This window comes from Sus scrofa, chromosome 9, assembly GCF_054392235.1.
Source record: "Sus scrofa isolate SSC_HxYL_T2T_F1_AM1 chromosome 9, Sscrofa_HxYL_maternal_Yorkshire_Landrace_v2.0, whole genome shotgun sequence".
Classification (NCBI taxonomy): domain Eukaryota; kingdom Metazoa; phylum Chordata; class Mammalia; order Artiodactyla; family Suidae; genus Sus; species Sus scrofa.
In genome coordinates this window covers 19145288-19168426 of record NC_139391.1, presented here as the reverse complement: position 1 = coordinate 19168426, position 23139 = coordinate 19145288, and the positions used below count along the sequence as shown (strand labels likewise).

Here is a 23139-nt window from a genome sequence, read left to right as displayed (position 1 = left end):
ATTTCTTATCTGAAGGGTATTGTGATCATCAGAGATAGTAGGCAAAAAGTGTCTGCCACAATACTTCAGATAATAGCTGCTTGATAAATTACTGCTATTATTAATAAAATGCTTTATTACTGTTTTTCTATTGCAAAGGCAAATGTCTATTACAAGGGTATGCTGTGGTTGTTGCAGCACTGTAGGTGGAAACTGACCTTTTCCATTATAGATTGGATTTTTTCAAACCAGTATTCTTGCATCACACTGGATTGGCCAATAAAAATATTTGTAGTTGAGAATATCTTCAGCTACATGCACTAATCTATTTCTTTCTTAAGTATATAAAATATATTTATTTTACTGTGTATTATATATTATTTCATATATATATTATATATTATAAATGGATATATATATATATATGTATATATATATATATATATAGTAGTTACCAAATGCATGCATGGTTCTTATATGGACAAAAGATGCATATTTTAGGTTTTTAAAAAATCTTTTATGAGGAAAAATAAATGGCATAACTGGAGCTGCGATCATTGTTTTTTACCCAAATATTTATTTTGTACCACAGGTACTATGCTAGGTGCCTGAGATGTACATTGTGTCTATTCTTATGGAGCTTAGATTCTAAGAAAATAAGCACATGATACATTTTAACTACTGGATATTTGTCCCCATGTTGGAAACAGACAAAATTTAAGCAATGGATTTAAATGGTTAAGGTATGGGCTTAGTGTAAGTAATTTACAATAGTAATTTTCTGATATCAAAGTACCAATGGTAGATTTTTACAAAAAATCAATATGCTCCTTGCTTGATATCATTAACCTTAAAGAATATCAAGTAAAGCCATTTGCAGGCTGTGGCTTTAAATATTGTCGAACACTTCCTGTGAAATCACAGGACTAATTGAGCTTTATGTCAGTAAAAAAGTGTTTCAAGCTGATGCCTTGTTAATTTTAAAAAATAAAGGAGTATTTCCCTTGATGTAACAGAATAGATTATCTTCTATTATCTTTATATCTGAGGAAAATCAGTGGAAGGTAAAGGATACACAAAATAGAATGCTGCATCCTAGGTAGAACCACACTTTAAAATGTTAACTGTTTTCTTCTACCTAAACATGCAAACAACCAATTAATCACATGTGGTAAATACAACCTAAGATTATAGAACATGCATATTCTGCATGCTTTTACACACATCCACTTAGCGATGTATGAATGATGCTCTTTTTTGTCCCCCCCCTGCCAGGGATGGCATATTTACTTTGTGAAATGCCTGCTCTAAAGTACTTTTATTTAGTGAAAACCTTTTCTATGTGTTTGTGTACACTGATTGTAGAAAGATGATGGATATTATTGATTCACTCCCTTTTTAAATAGTGTTCATAGAATTCTTCTACCTTAGAACATCTAGCTAACTCCTGTGGGTCCTTCTCAACTCAGATCAAGCATCCTCTGCAGAAAGCCTTTCCTAACTACTTCATTCTGGGTTAAATGGCTCCACTTGATCTTTCTCAAACACCCTAAGTGCTTGCTGTAATGTACTGTAGTTGTTGAATTACTTGCGCTCAACCTTGTGTCCCCACATATGTACATACTTTGGAAATGGAAATATAGCGTCAAAATTGCCTTTAAGGAGCTCACAATCTAGTAGGTGATGCAGACATTAATCAAAACATCACGCAGTGAGCCCTCAACAAACATATGTTAGATGAATGAGTTAGGGAGTGTATACGATGTATCAGGAGCTATGCTGGGTGAATTGCCTTTCTTTTCTGCAGGTCTTTATAGTTTACAAAGTGCTTTCATCCGTGATTGGCCAGCGTCAAAAGACTAATCAGGCTTCCTCTGCCAGTTTGTCTGTTTCTTAGCTCCCTCCACTATAGGAAAGTGGGAATTAGTTTCTAAGGTACCTTTCTTCCAAGGATACCTTGTAAAATATCCATCTTCCTCTGCTACCCAGTTTACTTCCTCTCTCTTTCTAATTCCCTGTCTCTGTTCGGATCATGCCTTAGAAAACCCTGGACTTGTGATAAGTTACCAGGTACTTGTCCTTGGGAAGTCATTTAAACTTTCAAGCTGTCGAGAATGTCACAAGTGCTTTGCAAATTTAAAGTGCTCTAGGAACATAAAGCCTAATTAGTTTGAAGATGAGTATGATAATCTCAATTGCACATTAGATGCTTTGGTTGTATCGGGTAGCACTCCGATACCTGTGAACACTCAAGGACATGATGTTATGCTCTGAGACAAGTTTAGGGAGTATTAAATTAAATTAAGCTCCATGATGATGTGATAAATGAGGAGGTGAATAGGCAAGGTGATGCTTTTTAACCCTTTCATATTACTGAACCTTAAGACAGTAACCTAACTGAATGGACCAGAGCATGGGTTTTGTTTGTGCCGTTTAACTTGAATATTATCTGATGTTTATTACACAGTAGGATGGCACTTCGGAAGAAATTATCCTTTAACTGTAATTACTTTCTGATACCTGTTTTTTCTTTTCTTCTCTAAACACATATCTGGTTTGCTATTAATTTTAAAATTTTAAAATCTTTAGAAACAGTGCTCTCAGTCTGGTAAAATAATGGCATGTCAGTTTCTGAGACATTTAGCAATCAGGAGGATTTTGAGGTTAGAACCTGAATAATTCATGAAAGGTAGAAGAGTCTTACATAGCCATACTTTTTTCAAATCATTTATTGTAGAACATACAATTTTTATAAAAAATAAGAGGGGGTGGGAAGGGTAGGGAATGGTTCTTGCTTAAGCAGGTGATCCCAATGTTTGGGTCCCTCTTCATTTCTTCTCGTTGTCCATGGACCAGTTGGCTGTGTTTTCTTCCTAGTGAGGAGGCATTGATTTCATTTTCATTGGTCAGGCGGTGCTTTCCATTTCCGTCATTCTCTCTCTCTCTCTCTCTCTCTCTCTCTCATTCTCCTCCTGCCCTTCTCTCTTCACCCCTCTTTCTTTCTTTCTGTTTCAACTCTGTCTCTGCCTATGCGTCTAAGAGGATGAAAAAAAGTATATTATTATCCAGAGTGATGCTTGTCAAGTGCCTCAAAGGCAGTCTGCAGCGGTTTCACTGGAAGAAAGGGAGGGATTTGGGGGAAGGGGAGGGTTAATCATTTGCTGTTAAAATCTGCAGAAGGGAACAGAGAGCTCTGCCCACGTAATAAGTGCCTGCAGGCAGCTAGTGAGGAGGGAAAAGTTTGAGAAAGAACTCATTTTTTGTCTCTCCGATTGTGGAACTTTCGTAAACACTTTGAAGCCTCCTCCCACCTCAGTTTTATAACATACTTATTCGCTTAAATATTCGAGGTTGTTTGTGTATTTGCATATGTCAGAGAAGGCACAAATAGGTACAAAAATAAAGGAAGAAATCTAACCGTTTCTAAGTTAAACCTCTAAATCCTCAGCTTTTTTTTTTTTTTTTTAATGTACCTGGCCCAATTTCCCTTTTCCAGCTGTTAGTCATTTGTAAGAAGCTGCCCTTGTAATTGCAAGTGAGTTGAGATGTGATGTATGCAGCTCCGCATGCACCTTAGCTTTTCAGTCATATCCTTCGAGTCATTTAGACTGCCGGGAATCATGCTCGTAATAAATAGCTTTTTATTACCCAAAGCCGCTGTTCTGGCAGCGGAACGACAGCCCTTTGATAGATGGGCCGGGTAGTTTTTTGTGTTATGCTTACTCAGAGTTGTTAGTAGGAAAGACGAAGGCAGCAAAGGGGGCACTTTGGCAAAAGAGATCTTATGGGTACACTGAAGCTGCAGATCAGAATTCAGAAACAAGAACGAGAGCTGAAATGTGATTCTCTGGTGCTTGGTGTAACACTCGTCTCCAAGATAGGACTGTGCGAGGCACTCCGGGAGCCTTGTTCCCAGCACGGAATCTGCTCAAGGACCATGCAACCGCGGAGCCCCGCAAGCCACCGGGAAGTTTTGCCGGAGCTGATTCCTAGGGGATTTTCCGGTGCCTAGGAGAATCCTGCTTGCCTTGAGCTCTATGGAGGAGGGCTCGAGTTTCCCATGAGGGGCCCCCTTGGAAAAGCCGTCTGTGCAGAATCCAGGCTCTGCTTCTTTCTGTGTGCCATTTACCAAAAGGCTTTTCTCACCTTTGCTGATTTGCTGGTGTGATTTCCATGTACTGAGTCCTGAGTAGGGATCCAGGATGGATTGCCTGTGCATTGTCACCACAAAGGTAGGATAGGAAACAGGGCTGTTGTTGTGTGCAGCATTTTTTTAATTATTATTTTGGTCCTGTAATTAAACAGCTCTGGTAGGTGCTGCCAGTTCATGAGGAAAAATGATGAGTATAATTTACTTTGCTGGGCATTTTGTTCCCCACGAGGGTTTGAGGGTCCTGTCTTTATTTGATTTCAACTTCTTAAAGTGGTATTGTGTGTTTGTGCAAATGAAAGGAGGATTTGCCTGTGTTTTTTATGGCAGGATTTGCCTTTGCATCTATTTTTAGCTCAATATTAAAATATCTATAGTAGTAGTGTAGCTTAACACATCATTTTAAACATAACATTTCAGGGTAGTCTTTCTGAGTGTAATAATTAGCTTTTCATTTAAAAACCATGTCTTCTATGCTTCAAGAAACCAATCAGCTTTACTGTGTCTTGACATATTGTTTCTGATTGGAGAATTCTGATATTCTGCATTTTAGAGATTTTTTTTTAAAGAAAAAATTCTTTATGCTCTAATTTGAAACAAACAATATTTAATGTTGAAGTGATTCTATTTTGATTAGAAGCAAATGAAGTATTATCACAGAAACAAAAATGGCAATGGAATCAAATCAATAGGCACTCCTTTTATGGGTTCATAGAAAATAGCTAAAAATTTCAATCTCATTTTATTTTATTCTGTTATCAGTTCTAAATAATGTATTTAAATTTCATCATCACTGGTTGTTTGAATAGAAAGTACTATTATTTTTTAAAAAAAACAACTAGTTAAAACACTTTTATTCATTAGCTCCCTTTTCATTAGACATGTAAGCATAGCCTGAGTTAATTTGAGCCATACCTTTCAGTATCTCACATTGACTGGACACCCATTAAACATGAAGAAATAATAGTTCAGTGCATGAGACTTATTAGGTGAAGATTTCCCACTGTGATCTCTTTTCATCACTAAAGAAGAGATTATTTTAATTTTGAATCTACCAACCAAGTTATCCATAGTATGACCTGAAATTTTTTACTTCTGCAGATTATATGTCAGAAATCTTAATAGATATCTTCCTCTAGGGCCTAGTATCACGTGGGCAGCTTCAGCTGATGTTAATGGACTTGAAGCCTGAAAACTTCTAGTTGGGTTAGTTGACCAGGCTTCCAAGTTTGATGAATACCTTATTTTAAAAATTTCCAAGCCTGTCCTTCAGTTTTTCCAGTAGCCAATAAAAATAAACTAAAATGAATTTTTTAAAAAGAGCCAAGTAGGAACTTGTATTTCCTCATATAATCCAGGAAAGTCTCTTAAATATGGTTCACTCTTCCTGAGGTGTTACACTCAGTGTTACTTTTCTTGAGAATGCTGTCGAATCTGCCCTACATTTATTTAGTGATTATTTCAAAATCATAATAATGGGAGATTCTACAAAACATAATTAGTACTTTAAAAATAAGTTATAAAAAGCTTAATTAGAACTCAAAACTGGAAGTCTGTTGCATTGAATCCACTCTGAAATCTCAGTTCCCTCAATTTGGAAAACGTGATCTAAATTAAAAACATGTCCTGTCCTGTATATCCACTTATCAAAACACCGATGACCACAGGCAATGAGGTAAGAAATATTTTTGTTCTGCTTTAAATGCCGTATCAGAGATAAATGTCATTATTTCAGTATTGTGATTTCCCACGTAAATTATGCAATTCAACAGAATAGATACCCATGTGAGATGTCATGAATATTCTGAATTAATTACATTCATGAATATTTCTAGCATGGCGTGTATAACATCTTTGTAGGACTGACATACTTCAAACAAAGTTATTTTACAATGTTTAACAATGCATGACGGGTTTAAAAAGGTATAGGTGAGGAGACCTCCTGGAGGACTTGAGAACATAGATCCTGTTCACTCACCCACCACCACTGAAAGTTTTTTTCCCAAGTGGCCGTAGACTTGGGATGCCCTTGTTCCACTTTCCTGGGACTCTTTGACAGGAAACTTGCCAACAACTTGAAAATTATAATTCCAACTTGGTTCAGCCCCCATCTCTTGCTTCTCCAGCAATGAGTATACCTTCTTGTAGTTCTGGCTGAGATACTTTCTTCAGGTGTTGCTTTGTAGAAGCTTTCTGTGGGCTGGAGCTGCTAACTAACTGCCCTGATCTGTGCTAGGCTTTACCTCATCAGTAGCACATGTCAATGATCACCGCTGGCCACTGCCTCTGTCAAAGTTTTCAGTGACAGAAAACATAACTACTTCCACTGGTTCTCTTCCCATTTTGGCATGAAATGCACCTACTCTCCTCTTAGACCCTCCTGTGACCTCTGCACTCTCCATTCTCCCACTCCCCTCTGTTATGCACACGGTAGAAATAAATTCCTCTTGATGTCTTTGCTCCATATTCTCAAGAATAATGTTAGAAGATTAATGAGAGGAGAGATTATGACACATCAAGACAAAGCACTGCATAATGGCAATATAAAAGGATCTATTAGACACCCCAGAGAGGGGTTTTCTTTTTAGTTTTTCTGCCTGTAAAAGGAAGGAAATGATTGTGGTGTGTTTCATAGTAATCTAACCTCCCCTGATTAATAATTCTACCCTAGATCTCACCCATAAGGCTGAACTTGCTTAAGGTCTTAATGGGTCCAGTCTGGTCAGACTGATTTGCAGAACTTCACAAATTTGGGGTAAGGTATTTGAGGCCAGAAAATCATCAAAATAACCAAAATCACAGGTTTTTTTTTTTTTTTTTTTTTGTCACGTGAAGACCAAGGTCTTTTCAGATGTTAAGATAACATGCTTTTAGAAAAAAATTGAGTCGTCTCTTTTATTTGAATGTTTCTGTCCAGTGTCAGTGTCAACTCTTTTGTCACATCATGTCACTACAAGAAAAGGCACGTGACATGACTTAGTGCTTTTTCTAGAGCAAGACTTGGATTTAAATGGCTGTTTTGATACTAATTGGCTTTATGACTTGGATAAGATTTTTAACTTCTCTGAGCCTCAATTTCCTCATCTGTAAAAAAGACACAATATTACCTATGAGCAGGTCATGTCAGGGTAAAAAATTAAAAGTACCATATTTTGAAAGCATATGGAAGGAATTAACTATAGGGTAATTTTTTGATCAGCTCACAATTTATATCTTTAATCTCACTTTCATTGGATGTGATCATTGAGGAAAATGTGGTTATCTCAAGAATACTAATTAAACACAACTTAGTAGCTAATATAACATGTTTTATAGAGTGGATATTTCATAAACATGTTTTGAACAATTAAAATATCATAGTCCCAGTGATTCTGATAATTAGAATTCAAGGAAAATTATGTTAGATGGTTAAGCCAGAAAGATGCTGCTGGATGGTTGGTCAATAGGACAGCATTTCTGGGTAGCAGGCAGAATATTCTGGGCTAAATTTAATAAAATGCAAGTGGTCAGTAGACTTTTTCTTTTGCTCTGTAGGAATTCTGAAGTATAATATGTAATAGCATCTGAGATTTGACACAAGAATAGAAGAAATGTGGAGCTGTGAAAAATCAAAGTAAATCTATACTTGGTAACTTTGGGCACCTGGAGTCCCACTGGGCATCAGTGTCCTTGCCTGTAAAACAAGTGTCTTTTATTGCATCTCTGAGGTCCTTCCTTTTATATCTCTAATTTAATGTTATTCTAAAGTAAATTTTCTCTGAAAATAAAATTGTTCATGTACAGTAAATATCTTAAAAAGTATTAGTGCGTGAATCATAAGTTAGTATAATTTCAGGTGTCCATTAACCAGACTTAGAGACATTTTTATAAAGTTTTTCCAAATCTACAAAGACAATTGCAATATGCTATGTTAAGTTACTCTTGTAATTTTTAAAATGAAGGCATGATGGTACTATTAATTTTTAATATATGTAACACGTTGATGTGAATAATAAAATTCAAATAGCATGGTGAAAAATGGACCAGGCAGCATAAAAGAAGCTTTTATTAATGTTAATACTACATCTGTTCTGTAAGAAAGATACCACTTTTTGTATTCATCAACCCACCGTCTTTTACAAGACTTAGAGTCACTTAGGATTTCTAAAAGTTGTTGCTGGGTATTTAAAATATTTTTCTTAACGCTAATAAGTATTATTTATAATTTTCATAGAAAAATGTCATACTCTTATAAATGTATTCATCATAGAAGTATTTACAACTGTAAGGTTTTTCAGGGAAGTGGGGGCTAAAATAATTTTTATTTTCCACCCAAGTTTTATGTAGGGAAAATGAAACGAATCATCAAAGCAACAAATGGTTTACCTGAGTGGGCCTGTCTTCATAGACAAAGCTGTTTATTCATTCAGGTGTACAGTTGCATCTGTTCTCATGGTAGAAGCAGTACATCCATTCATTCATTTTATTCATTTACCAAGTGTTTATTGAATGCCTAATGTGTACCTGACATATTGGAAGACATGGGGGTATAATGAACAATTTGTTCTCACGGAACTTTTAGTCTAATGGGGAAGACAGCCAATTATAGAAATAACAGTGATGTGTGGTAGGGGGTGAATAAAAGTTGCAGTGAAATGAGCACAGGGTGCACTTGGTTGCATGTGGGCAGGGGAAGGGCTTTTGTATCAGGGAAGGGCTTTCTGAGGAAGTGACAATTAAATGGATATGCAGAATGGAGGGCACAGTGAGGGGGGGAAAGAGTGTTTTAGGCAAAATCTCAGATGTGATACGTTAATAGAGAGGGAGTGAAAAGAGCAAAAAAGTGAGAGAATGGCACATTCAAGGAAAGGGAGGTTAGTGTGGCTGGGATGTAAGGTATCCAAGGTGAGTAGCAAGAACTAAAGGATATGGAGATAGAGAGAGGCCCAGCCATAACTATCCAGTTGAGAAACTGTCTTAAAGGAAATAGGATTTTCCTTCCATCATTAACACTGGTCCCAAATCCCAGTTTTCCTGCCTTCTCACCCATTTCATTTCTCTGATTTGACCTCTCTCCTTCTATTTTAAGCACCATCCGCCTTTGCCTGTCTTTATGCCTGTTCAGTGAAAATAGTGGTTTTTACCTTTCACTAGCTGGATGACCTTCTCTGAACCGTAGTTTTCTATAAAATGGTACTCATCTAACAGGGTTGTTTTGACAACACAATGAGATAAGAGCTATGAAGTGCTTAGCATATCACCTTGTAGGGGTAGGTGCACTATTTTGTTGAGGTCCATAGTTCCCCTACCTTATCTTTTCTTCATGCTCTCCTTGTATCTATCCTGCCAGTGACATTGGTTCTGACACCTGTTATCTCAAACAAGCACCTGCAAGGTGACAGGTCCACTGAATGGAAATGGGAGAAGGGGGCTCGATGGACCACGGAAAATTTACTGAGTGACAGAGAGAGCCAGAAGTATAGCTAATAGTTGGGAAATTTTTAATAAACTCTGGCCTTTTGTGCAGAAAAATAAGGAAAAGAGCCAGTATGAACAGATTTCATGACTACATTAGTAACCTGGGATTAACCATTATAATTGCATAAAACACTTTAGCATATTAATTCCATTAATATAGTAGCCTAACTTCCCTTTTTTAAAAAGCATTCCATATAGCTCCCAGAATGATCAATCTAATACACAAGTCCAATGGCGTAACTCTCAGGGGGAGGCCCGGCAGTAGCACCCTTTTGACCTCAAGGTGAGTGATGGTCCAAATTCTTCCCTTTAATTCAGTTCTCCCTTGACCCAGCATCTGAATTCCTCTCCTGTCTTCTCTTCCATCACTCTGCCCTGTACTTTATATACCAAGAATGTTAAAAATGCATGGACCTGACCACTTCAATGTCTATGCTCTCTTCCTTGTCCTTCATTAAATTAATCAGCGCCCTGGCCTTGCTGGATCCCCTCTCTTCTTTGAAGGTGTCAGCTACGTTTCTGCTTTGGAGATTTGCACTTAGTACTCTTCTGTCTTGATGGCACCGTCCACCTGTCCAAATCCTATTTATCTTCCAGGTGAGCTTGGTTGCAGGTGGGCGTGTAGGATGTACATGCTACAACCTTTCCTAAAATCTCTGTGCAAATAGATTTAATGTTATTGGTATCCACTCTCCTTTTGTCCCATAGTCTGCTTATCACAATTCATAATTATACACTGATATGTGTGCTTTTCTCAGTGTCACACTCTTAATCAGACAGAAGGTGCTTGAAGGAAGAGACTACATCTATTTTTCTCATTTTTGTGTATGTACTATCTGGGACACATTCTGATACATAGGAAGAACTTGGAGGGTTTAATTAACTCTTTTGACTCCTCAGACTAACTCAATGATATAGAATCCTCCACATCTTAAAAATGCGGCCTTTTCATAGAACAAAGTAGTTTCATGATAGGGATTCAAATTCAGGTGTTTGTCCCTGAGGTCCACGCTCCTATCTCCTATCATTGTCTCCTGGTTGAGTCTCTTCGAAGTTTTATTTAGTTAAAACATTTGGATGTTGTTCCTTCTTAACCTAAAGATCTAATTAAATAAAAATAATATACCCACATAATGGTTCACTTAAAATTTTTCAGGATTGGCTCTAGATTTGTAGTTTTGGAGACACATATCTAGAGCCTGTAAAAGTAAACTTTTAGAAATGAAATAAAAATGTATCGCATGAATCATACCAGTCATCTGTTAATACATCTGTAGTAAACAGTCCTTCCTGCCAGACTTGATTACTAGGATGTTATTCACAACACTGGCCCTTTTTAGACTGTGAATAAAAGTCCCATGTGCTGTGAAGAGCTGTTGAGTTTGTGAGGATTATCCTTTATAAGACTTCTAGGTACATCTTTATGAGACAAGTGTGGGTTTGCAAAGGAAACAAGTACAAATCAAGTGTTGCAAAGCAAATAATATTTATACACATTTATTGTGCTCAAAAATTTAAATAATCATATAACTGTCTTTATAAAGTACATAAGAATTCATCACTTCCCTTTATTATTTACCCACCATTTCATCTGAATGTTTGTAGATAAGATTTCCTTAAAGCAGATTACCCATGATGACGGCTGCCTGTGAGACCTGTCTCATTGCATGTATGTGTGTTTCATCAAAGGCAGTTCGGGAAACTGCACTGGATCAAGGTTCAGAACGAAAGTTATAGATGTGAATTTTCCATTTATTATATTAGTAATCCTAGTCAATTCAGTTTACCCTCCATGAGTCATATTTTCTCAGGTCTGAGATGGGGATAATCATGCTGGCTTATAAGTACTTCCTTCACAAGATTATTGTACAGAATCAAATAAGTTTATTTATTTGAAAAAATATAAAATATTGTATACATAGAAAGGATGACTAAAATTACTGAAAGGAGGAAATCCTAGAGTAAATTGGGATTGGCATTTCTGTGTGATGGAAAAAATAAGAGCTGAACCCACATATGTGTAAGAACTAATTTTATGTTCATTGTAGTGACCCAGCCAAATTGGTCACTGGGTCCCTCAGATAACTGAGTATTAGGCATTTGGATAGCAGTTGGGATCCACCACTGAATTTGGCTTAGAGTGACTGCATAGTGTTTGAAAGCATAGTCTTTGGAATCAAAGATTCTTGCTGGAGTCCTAGCTTTAGTGGTTATTAGTTCTGTTGTCTGGGCAAATTACTCTATTGTACGTGGTGGAGATGTAACATTGAATAAATCAGACAAGGTCCCTGCCCTCATAGGACTTACTTTCATCACTTAAGAGTGAAGAAACTGGCACACAGATAATAAACATAGTGATGTAACAACTGCTATAATGGAAAAAAGCCGAGAAATAGAATATAGAATGAGGAATGAGTGTAAAAAGAGATAGGGCTACGTCAGGTAGGGTGAACATAGATGTTCTCTCTCAAAAAGTTCTGGGAACTTGAAAAGACCTGCTTTGTGAAGCTCTTGGGGAAGGGAATTCTAGACAAAAGGAACAGCTGGTACAAATATACACATAGGACTTAGTATAGTGGCGATATATAACATAATTTATCAAATAGCTGTGAATGTTTCTGCTTCTCCTCCTCATTTTCCTCTTTCATTTTCTCTTATTTAGGGAATCTGACACTTATGAATACATTTCACTGTAGGACCTTAACTCAATTAGCCAGTTACCACTCGAGTGGCAAACGTCTATCCTATACTTGTAGTGATGGGGATTTCCTCTGACTTTTGCGAGTGTTTCCTAGGTTTATAGGTATTATTGGTGAGAGAAAGAGACTGAATGTTTTAACCTTTTTTTTTTCTACTGTGCATTCAAGTTAGTACCAGATTTGAAATCCCATAAAAATGCTCTCCCCGTCATGTGGCTTTATTCTAATACTCCCCCCCCCACACATATCCATTGCTTTGCACCTAAATCAGTTCTTAAACTAACCTTTCAGGAGACAACAGGTTTTGTGAAAAAGTGGTTTGACAGTATATGTATAATTTTTTAGAATTTAGAATTATATTTACGCATTAAGTAATCTTAAATCAAAACTTCCAGGAAAATATTCATTCTCAGGAGCCCTCTGAGCATAAATCATTCTCCTACTTATTGTATAGTACGTTCCTCTCTCAGTTGTTATTGCAGATAAATGGGAATTGTTCTACCCTACTATAATGCCATTTTCCAGTTGTTACGGTTAGAAAGGTGGGAGTTGATTTCATTCTTATTTTCCCCTAAATCCTCATCTATTCCAATTCCCATTCATTCTTCTTATCTTCTCCATTGTCCCACCCCTATACATTTTCCATGCCGTTAGCTGAATCTTCCTAATAAAATAAAAATATATGTACACATACATACGTGTGTGTACTTTTCGTGTATGTTGCAATTCTGGTTAATACCTTTCAGAGCTTCCTAGTTCCCTACTTCCCCATTATTCAAAGTGTGGTCTCTTGACCAGTTGCAGTGACATCCCTTCAGAGCTTATTGGAAATGCAGAATCTCGAGTTTCATGCTAGACCTGCATTTTATAAAATGCCTTGATGATTTGTATCCTCAGTTGGTTTTGCACACTCAGATTTAAGAAGCACTATAGGATAAAATTTGCATAGCTTAACCTCACATACATGGCTCTCTATGCTCTAGCCCTTGGCTAAGTTCCCTGTCTCAGATCCTATCATTTTTCATAACTTAGTTTGAACTGTAGCCATTTGTATTTGGTTCCCAAAACAATCTGAATTCATTCCTCTATTTCTACATAACTGCTTTTCTTTATGCCTAGAATACCTTTCAACTCTCTAGCCTGGTGTTTACTTAGTAAGCTGCTGCTTAACCTTTAAGACTCAGCTCAAATGCAGATTCCCCTGTAAATAATCTTCCTTGATAATGCCCTACTGAACTGAGCTAACCAGTCTTCATGTTCTCTGTACAATATATCTGTATCTATGTAACAGCCATCATCTAGTTGTATAATTAATTTTTACTTGTGTTTTTCTCTTGCTAGAATGTGAACTCTTTGAAGATGGTGGGGAAGTTATTAGTCATATTTATAGCCAACCACTTCGTATGGTGCTGGCAGGTATAACGTGAATGCTGGTTGATGCTTTCATGTGACAGGCATTTGGGGGCTATTGCATTGCTGAATAAGTAAATGAATGAGTAGATGAAACCCTTCCTTCCTGCAACTTACACACATGTATGTATATATACACATATATACATGTGTGTATAATATACACTTCACAAGAAATGCTTTTAAAAGAGATCATCTTTGTGTTCTAATGGATAGACTATTCAGTTGACAGGCAATTCGTGAACTTCTCTGTGAATGGTTCCTGGGCCTGAAATGATACTTGGAATTGTCATTTTAGTATAAAAGAAATGGAATAAAAGAGATGAAAGTCCTCACACACTCCAAGAAAAATGGCAACTGGATCACAGCTGTGATAAACCAACTTATAATGATCATCGTTTAAACTTCTAAAATTCAAGTATAAAAATAGTTATAAGTCAGTAACACATTTTTGTTAAACAAAAGTTAAAACAGCCAGATCAGTTTTTCAGTTTCATAAAAGATAGCTAAGCTATGTATGTTTAACTTAGAAATTTTGGGTAGTATGCTACTTAACCTGGTTTAGGGGGAAACTATTTAACTTCATTATATGTATTTATTATATATGTACTATAAATATAATGGTATAGTAATTTTTAGATTATTTATTTTTAGAATAAGAACACTAAAATTTGTCTGAAAGCTATTCAACAGAAAATTATTATTATTTTTTTTTATGTCCACATCTAAGGCATTTGAAGTTCCTGGGCCAGTGACTGAATCCGAGCCACAGTAGCAACCTACACCACAGCTGTAGCAATGTGCATCCTTAACCCACTGCACCAGGCTGGGGATTGGACCTGCAACTCTGCTGTGACCTGAGCCACTGCAGTTGGATTGTTAACCCACCATACCACAGCAGGAACTCCTAAAAATAGTTTTATTGTCCCTCAATTACTAGGTCATGAAATAATTTTTAAAAATAACAAAGTTTTTCCCCCAAAGTGGGATGCATTATGTACTCAGCTTTCAGGATGCAGACTTGCCTAGGAAGGGAATGTGAGTTCACAGTAATTATGCCTTTTTTTTTTTTAACATTGCTTTGCATTTTAGAGACCAAAGTGTGTCAGTACCATAGAACAGTTTTACCCCAAGTAACCTCCAAAAAGAACTTAAATATTATAATAATGATTATTACTTGGAATTTTTCCGGCTAACTCTACAGACAACACCAGCACTATGCAAGAAGAGCCCCAAATAGGTGTTCTATTATTCTGTGGTTGAGATTTGAATTAAAAATTGTAGTCACTTGCAGATATAGGAACTTAGAAATGCCTCAGAATAATCAGATATACCACTATCCCAAGTAGCAATATAGTCAACAGTATTCTCCCTGAAGACAAGTGACACATATTTCAAAAAAAGAATATCCAAAAGCCAAAGTTCAAGACATGAATTGTACCACGTGTTATCTACATCAGAGAGAATTGTGGTGTTCCATAAAACACAGTTTAAAAAGTGTTTATTAAAAACAAAGCAGCACACCTCTCCTGCATTTCATGTTTTTACAAAGAGGCATATAATTTATCATGCTGCATTTATGATATTCCACAGTAAAATAAATTAGTTATTGTCAAATATGGCTTTAAGTAAAAATTGTGAAGGAGAGTTCTAAATATTCTAGCCAATAAAAAGTATTTAAAATCATTTGCTAAATAAAAACATATTTTTAGCAACAAAAATATTTCTCCCTTCCTGGTCTTTATTACGACTCTCCTAGGATTTCAAGCTGCAGTGCTTCCTCGCTAGTCTTTTAAAATAAAACTGTCCTGAATTAATACACATGTAATTTACTTAGCAATCTGAAGTTCTATTTAAATCGAGGACAGGTCTAATTGCTAGTTCTTCCTGGCTGCTGCTTGACGTTGGCTATGGCACCTGATCTACAAAAATGTTCATTGATTAACATTTGTCCAAAAACATATATTCATAGGTATTAGGAAGACAAGGCCCATACAAAAATAATACAATCTACCCCCCTTTCTTTGAGTTAGAGTCTTCCAGAATTTTAAGTATCTGAGAAAAACCTCTAAGAGAGAACTGTGTATATTTAGAAAGTGATGGTGTCCTCTGTGTATATTTTTTAGAAAACACTGTCCAATGTATATGTAGTTTTTTGAAACTCAAGAAGATTATAAGAATAAATTGATATGAATTGCATATTTAATAGGTTGTAATTATGTCTTATCAAAAGCACAACTTTTAAAATCCTTTATTCTTTGGAAATATGGTAATTGTCCCCTTTCCCATGTAGTTAATTATAAATTGCAGGAAGAATTAAGTCGTTTAAAACTCTTCACTATTTTTTTCTTTGTCTCTATGGTAGCAGTGAAAATAGAAATGAATTGCTTTCATCTTGTTTTTGAATGGCATTTTTCCCCTCTAAGGATGGACCTTATTTGGTAGACCTGAAATTTTAGATATTTTTCATTAGCTGTTGATTCCAAAGAGGTGTTTTTTACAGACGACTTTAAAAAATGTGTGAGGAAGAAAAAAAATGTGCCTTATTTTAGAAATCATGGTCTTTGTTTCCATAAGAGTTTGTAGTTTATGATATAGTGGATAAGATCTGCCAATGAAGACTATTCATTGACTGCAGTGGTAGATAATGTCCACAGTTTCTTTTTTGCAAGGAGAAAAGTACAGTTGTAGTTCATTCCTCTTGTCTTATCTTGTTATGTCAGTAGGATGCAGTGACAGCATGTAAATATCAATGGCATTTAAGGCATTTTTACAAGACTGTGTTTTTTAATCTTGTATTTAGAGTCTTAAATTAGTTTATTGTGTTCAATTCTGCACAGCAATAATTCAACTTTGGAGATTTATAGAGCTTCGGGGAGTATTGGAACATGCCTCTATAAAATCTTAAAATACTATAATATGTTTTTAGGAATATTTACAGACTAATTATTTAGATATGTTATCTCAGACTGTAGAGTCAATTATGCCTCCCAAATTTAGTCATCCTAAAACTGTTGCAGTATTTCAGATATTCTTTCCAACTTAGATTTAAAACTTAGGTTTAGAATTCCTGATCTTGCTAAGTACTTTCTTGTAATTTTTCTCATTTAATTGTCAGAGTGAACATGTGAAGTAAATATTATTATTTTATACTCAAGGTGAGAAAATAGGCTTAGAGAAGCTAACTAAGCAGGATTGGAGAAAAACCCTGATTAATAAGACAAATATTAATATTTATATAATATGAATATACTTTTGATTAGGACATATACTGAACCTTGGGATAAATATATTAAATTATTATCTTATATAATCCTTATAGTAATCCTTTAAACATGGTATTATTCTCTCATTTCACAGATGAGAAAACTGAAACTCACAGAAGATTAAGAAATGTGTCTAAGGCCACAATCTAGAAAGTAAAAAATCTAGCATTCTAATCCAAGTCCAATGGCTTCCTCATTGTATTAAATATTTTCCCCCACTACCTTTCAGTGTAATGATAGAATGAGCTAACAGTTCATGTCAAGTGCCTGGCATCTAATAGGTGCTCAATAAATATTACTTCATTATACACCTAGGAAATACCTTCTTCCAGGGGTCCCCTCTCCCTTAATACCATAAAATAAGTTATAATAATGGCTCTTGTGTACAATAAATATTTAAATGTGGCCATCTCTGAATATTCAGAGCTTATATAACTCATCATAGTTAATTAATCCAGGTATCCAGATGGTTAGAAAATTATTTTAACATGGAGAGTTGAATTCTCTTATGAGCTAGTTAGCCACAGATTGCACCTCTGCTAACCTGGGCAAATGTCTGCCTGGAGTTAAAAGAGATTTTGGAAAGAGTGAGCATGACTCAACATCACCATCACTGTCCACTGAAAAACCCTCATTCTCAGCATCCTGCGGAGAATGGGTCAGCAGCATTTTCTTCATTTGCAAAGGAGCCAAATGCATGAGGCTCCAGCATAGAGTCAGTCTTAGTAAGGATTTCTGTAGAAACAAATTAAGCCAACTCAATTTAAACATCTTTGAAACCTGAGAAAATAAAAGGAAGCAAGTGGAAAGATAAGCCCAGGAAGGGATAAAGTTGTATATTGAAGGATGATGCCCAAAATTTAATGAGAAAGGTTAACGTCATCCCTGAGTATGTTCCGCACCTGTAACTGATACATTAAGCAAACAACATGTAATGATAGAAGCCACTTTGTTTGGGGCTCCTCATTATTTGTTTAAAATTTCTTAGTGTCAATAATCCCTACCCTACACTCTTGATGAAAATTTGGACAGTACCATGACTTTCCATGAATTTCCGGCCACTTGCAAGAAATTAAAAGTCCTACAAGCACTTAAAGTCTCAAGTAATTAAAACTGTCCAGTCCCAAATATTAATCAAAACTCTGAACACTTTTTCTGATTAAAGACTCTTTCCTATGATGGGATCTTCAGACAGGATGTCAGCTTTGGGGGAATCCTTTGAGGATAAGCTTCTCTTTTCTTTCTCATTTGCTAGTTGGTCATTGATCCCTTCAGATTTGGAGCATGAGAAGGAAATAAAATAGGAGAGCAGAAATTTCTTATTAGACAGAGCCTGGAATATAATAATAATGATGATAATAACAAAAACAAAGAAAATAGCTGAGTCTTATGTAGTGCTAATGATTCATAGAAACAGTTCTATGTGTTTGTATTAATTTCTTTAATCTTTATAACTAAGGCAAAGAGAGGTTAAGCAACTTGCTCGGGTCACCGAGCGGGTAAATGGCAGATCTGGGATTTTAACCCAGGCAGTCTGGCTTTAGACTCTTTCTCTTGTGGGCACTGCTGTGGGTCTTAGGGAGTTTCTCTTTCTGGACCTTTCTGATTAAATTTCCTACAATGTGGATGATGTATTTTTTTTAGCCCCAGGTTTTATAGCAGTCCATTCCACATCAAGGATTGTGTTGGCAGGCTCTGCAATGGCTCCGGGATACCTCTTTTGCCCTGACAAACTCTGAAATTGCGTGCTGGCCTAGATGAAGCCACCTCTCCTGAGGCAATAACCAACTTGCCATCTTATTTCACTTGTTAAACTTTTCAGGTGGGAGTCAGATACCTGTATACTGGCCTCTCAAATCCAAAGAAGTTATATCAGGTCTATGTATGCACTCACTGAAGCCTCTTTCACTAACCTTGGGTGAACAATGAGACCCCTCTCAGCCCTTCCCCAGAGATATCTCTTCCCTTTGTAAATCTCCAATCAGCTGGCCTTGTATACCTTCAATGTAGATGAGGGTTTCTTTATTTATTTTTGACCATGCCGGTGGCATGCAGAGGTTCATGGGCCAGGGATCAAACCCATGCCACAGTAGTGACCCTAGCCAGAGCAGTGACAAAACTAGGTCCTTAACCACTAGGCCACCATGGAACTTGTAGATAAGGGTTTAGAGTCTTAAAAGTGGTTCTTTGTAATTTCCTTTGAAAATTATAGTACCTCTTTTGGAATCTCATTTTTATCGTATCTTGATGTCTTGGTGTTTCCAGTGTATCATCTTGTACACATATTTCTACTTACATTGTATTTTCGCATCTGAGAAAATTTTATTTTCTCCTTTTCTTTAACAAGATACTCTGAAATTAACACATATTTATGGAAACTTATGATGCTAATTGCATGAAAATCTTTACTTGCCTAAATAGAATTATTTATACACATATGCATATATACAAACACATGTTTTTATACAGATATATATACACATATATCTGTATATACACATATTTTTATATCTATATACCTATGGAATTAATTATTTGGAGGCATCCTGGGAGTTATTTTTCAAATTTTTGAAAACTACCTTAACTTTGATGTGCTGAAACCTATATTTGACTAGACTTCAAAAAGAAGATGTGTTTTCTAATAATTTTAATAAAAATTAACTCAAATATATTAATGTTTTATATGTAACACTTTAATTATTAATTTAAAGTACATCTCACATTGTATTTGTAAACTCATTATTGCATGTCATTTTACTTTTGCTGTGCTACCCAGTTTTGTCCCTTGGACATCATATTTTATTCTCTTTTTCTTCATCTGTCAAACACCTGAGAGTTTTAGAAAAGATGGGAAAGACACCATAAGTGCTTTTTCAGAGACTAAACTCAGGAGAGCTTCTTGAGTGTTTTATAGGATGAAGACTGGATCCCTCCAGGTCCTCTCCCTGCGGGACTCCGTGCTATCCAAGTGCTGTGAAGTAGAAATGCACAAGGGGAAAGGCCAAAATCAGATTTCTCTGTAGCTTAGAATCATTCCTAGGTTGCTGTGGCCCCAAATCAAGGGATTTCCTTACCAAGTCTTGATTCAGCAATATCAGATATGGTGCACTTGTAGCTGGAAGGCCCTCTATTCATCCTTCCCTGCCCAGCAGCTTTACTGAAAAACAGAAGTGTCTCCTCTATAAAGACCTTCCTGATTTAAGTCAGAAGTCAATATTCTTGCCTTTGGCCTCAGTTTCTTGGCACAATTTTCCATGACCCTTGCTCACCCTTTACTTCTGCCCACAAAAGGGATGAGATGGGTCTTTTTGATCTGTCCATATCACATTTTATTTATACCATAACATTAATATTGCTTTATAATTGCATGTTTGTTAATTTGTCTTTTTCTTTGGACTGAGAACTTCTCTAGACAGAGACTGAGTCTTGATGTATCTTTATTTCTAATACAATAGCTAACACATACTAATTTCTCATGAATATTTGTTGGCCAACTAAATGAGTAAATGAATGAATTGTCCTAGTACTAACCCTGTTTAAAATGTAACATGTTGCATTGTATCTCCTAAAAAGTTGGGAGCTCTTTGAGAGAAATGATTTAAATTTTTGTGTCTATAAACTTTATACCTCTGTGTATAGCTAGCGTGGTGCCTTCCATGTAATACAAGTTTCCGAAATGAATGGCTGAGTAAATGAATGAATGGATGTTTATATAGTACTATCACGTAACACTTTTTTTTGTTTGTTTGTTTTTTGCTTTTTAGGGCTGCTCTTGTGGCATATGGAATTCCTAGGCTAGGGGTCAAATTGGAGCTGCTGCTGCCGGCCACGCCACAGCCACAGCAATGCAGGAGCCAAGCCATGTCTGTGACCTACACCACAGATTATGGCAAAGCCAGATTCTTAATGCACCAAGTGAGGTCAGGGATCAAATGCACATCCTCATGGATACTAGTCAGATTCATTACTGCTGAGCCAGAACAGGAACTCTGTGATGCTTCTTAATCCAGAAAAATCTTCTATGATTATGAGAATCATTTTATTATGAACAAAACAACATAACCCTTTAGTTCTTCCTCTGCTTTCAGAAGAACATGCTATTGTTAATGAAACACTTGGGTCAGAATTTTATTTGGGTAAGTCAGTTTTCACCTTGCTGCACATAAACTTGCGCTGAGGATTAAATGACTAAAATCTATAAATGCACTTGGTAAAGCACTCTAAAAGGGATAAGCCTGTGATAAACAAAAAGTTTCTAATCTTTCTGGGGATGGGATGGGTTGAATAGAAAATGTTTAGAGTTTTCTTTGTCAAGTGTTTGTCACTGTTCAAATTCTTAGTAGTTACGTATTTACATATTCAACCTGAGGTGTAATTGTCCAGCATATTTGGCTCATTTGCTTAAGATATTCTGGAATGCAATATGTCAAGATTTTAAACTCAGAAAAAGATAACCAAGGAAGATGAAAGATTTGGAGACATCAACTTGTTTAAACAGCACAGTAGTTTAAAGACCAAAACCCACTGATGGTTTTGTCTTTTAAGAGAGTGTATTTTTCAGAGTTAGCATTTCAGATCCCTGAATCCTGATCAAGTCATCTATCAATAATCTAGAGATATAAATATCTAGGGTAGATGGATGAGAGAGAGCGAAGGGGAAGGAAAATCTCTGTCTTTAGGGTAATTTGTCACCAACTTCTATCTTAAATTCTTGGCTTGGAGAGAAAGGCTTGGCCTTGAGGGAATTCTAATGTTTCCTCTTGATTTTTTTGGCCTAAGATTTAACCTAAAAATTGATTAGAGCGTTTCCTTTCCTCTAGTATGAATACTGGTCCTTGCTGGACCTCTAAGGGATGGAGAGACCTGCTGAGTAGGCAGTAACCCCAAACTCTGTCATGGTGCCCCCATTAAATATTAGAAAAAAAAATCCCCCCACAAAAAGGAGGAGAAATTCTAGGAAAAATAATTTTTAACCTTTTAACTTCACTTACTGTGGCAGTTCTCTTGACTTACGTTAGATCATCTTCTTTAGCAGTAGAGTGAAGGGTTAGGTAAAACCTGAAGTTGGCCTTTCAATAATCCCATGTGAGTGGGAAGCTCTCGAGATTATCTGGTCCAGCAGTTCTTAACCTTTATTGTCACACAAACTCACAAAGAAATAATCGTATCCTATGGTAACAGTAGATCAGAGTGGTAGGGCTTCTCCAAAGCAGGGTATACCGTTTTGGAGGAGGAAACATTAAATTCTTGGGAGAAATATAAGTGGCCCTATGAATGGATCAAATGAAACCTCTCATTTTATACATGAGAAAAGTATGGCTTAAGGTGTTAAAGTAGCTTTCCCAAAGTTCCACAGATAGATGAGTGGGGATACTACCAAATTCTAAGATACCAACTTCTATTTCAATCTTATTTTTTTTTCTAGTCACGCACTATGGATTACAAAATAATATATGTTTTCATGGCCTCTGTGTTCCGTTGGGCTTTTAATGTGTCTGTCCCTGTGTAATCACATTGTTAATCGTCTTGATTAAAGCGCTAATGGGAAGGCCTTAGTATCCTAAACTCAGGTAATATTGGGACAGGAGATTCACAGATTTCGTTTTTCTCTATTTCATGCTACATATTTATACAAGTTTAAACACTCCTTATTTATGCTCCCCATCACATTTTATGAGTATTTATATGCCTCCACCTAAGCACAGCTCACTTATTTATTGAATTTTGCCTTTTTACCATGTGTTCCATAAAGATATTCACTATTTAGATATAAAATAAGCTTATTATTACTCCTAAAACCAACAGTAACAATTATGAATCATTATAAAGGGCACATTCCTCACCATTACTATTGTTTGGTATGACCTCATAATTAGAAACAATGGTAACTAACGTTTAATAGTGCTTTCAAATTTCCAAAGGCTTAACTTCACATGTAGATAAATTATATCTATTTCTCTGGCTTAAGGTATCAGAAAAGGAAAAGAAAATTGTCCTTTTAGTTTGTGTTTTCTTTTTCATAACATCCTTTCACATTGTGGTAGTTATCTGACGCAAATCTTTATCTATCATCTGGTGACATTCTTGTGAATTAGGCGAGATACTGTTTTGCAGATGTCATTACCAAGACTCAGACCACCTCCTGACAGCCAGCACAAGGTGGAGCATGGCTTGAAAT

The 23139-nt window shown here is 36.1% G+C and overlaps 1 protein-coding gene across 26 annotated transcripts in view; it reads left to right on the top strand.

The window, feature by feature from the left end:
• The window catches only part of DLG2 (discs large MAGUK scaffold protein 2), a 1974117-nt gene that overhangs the window by 407233 nt on the left and 1543745 nt on the right, over positions 1-23139 (top strand). For 10 of the 26 annotated variants that reach the window (XM_084975555.1, XM_084975553.1, XM_084975547.1 and 7 more), the window contains exon 1: positions 3844-4211. The exons of the other annotated variants lie outside the window; for them this stretch is intronic. In XM_084975555.1, the coding sequence (XP_084831681.1) occupies positions 4182-4211 (30 nt within the window). In that variant the 5' untranslated portion in view covers positions 3844-4181. Of the gene's footprint in view, positions 1-3843; positions 4212-23139 lie in introns of those variants that run through there. 26 annotated transcript variants of the gene reach the window in all.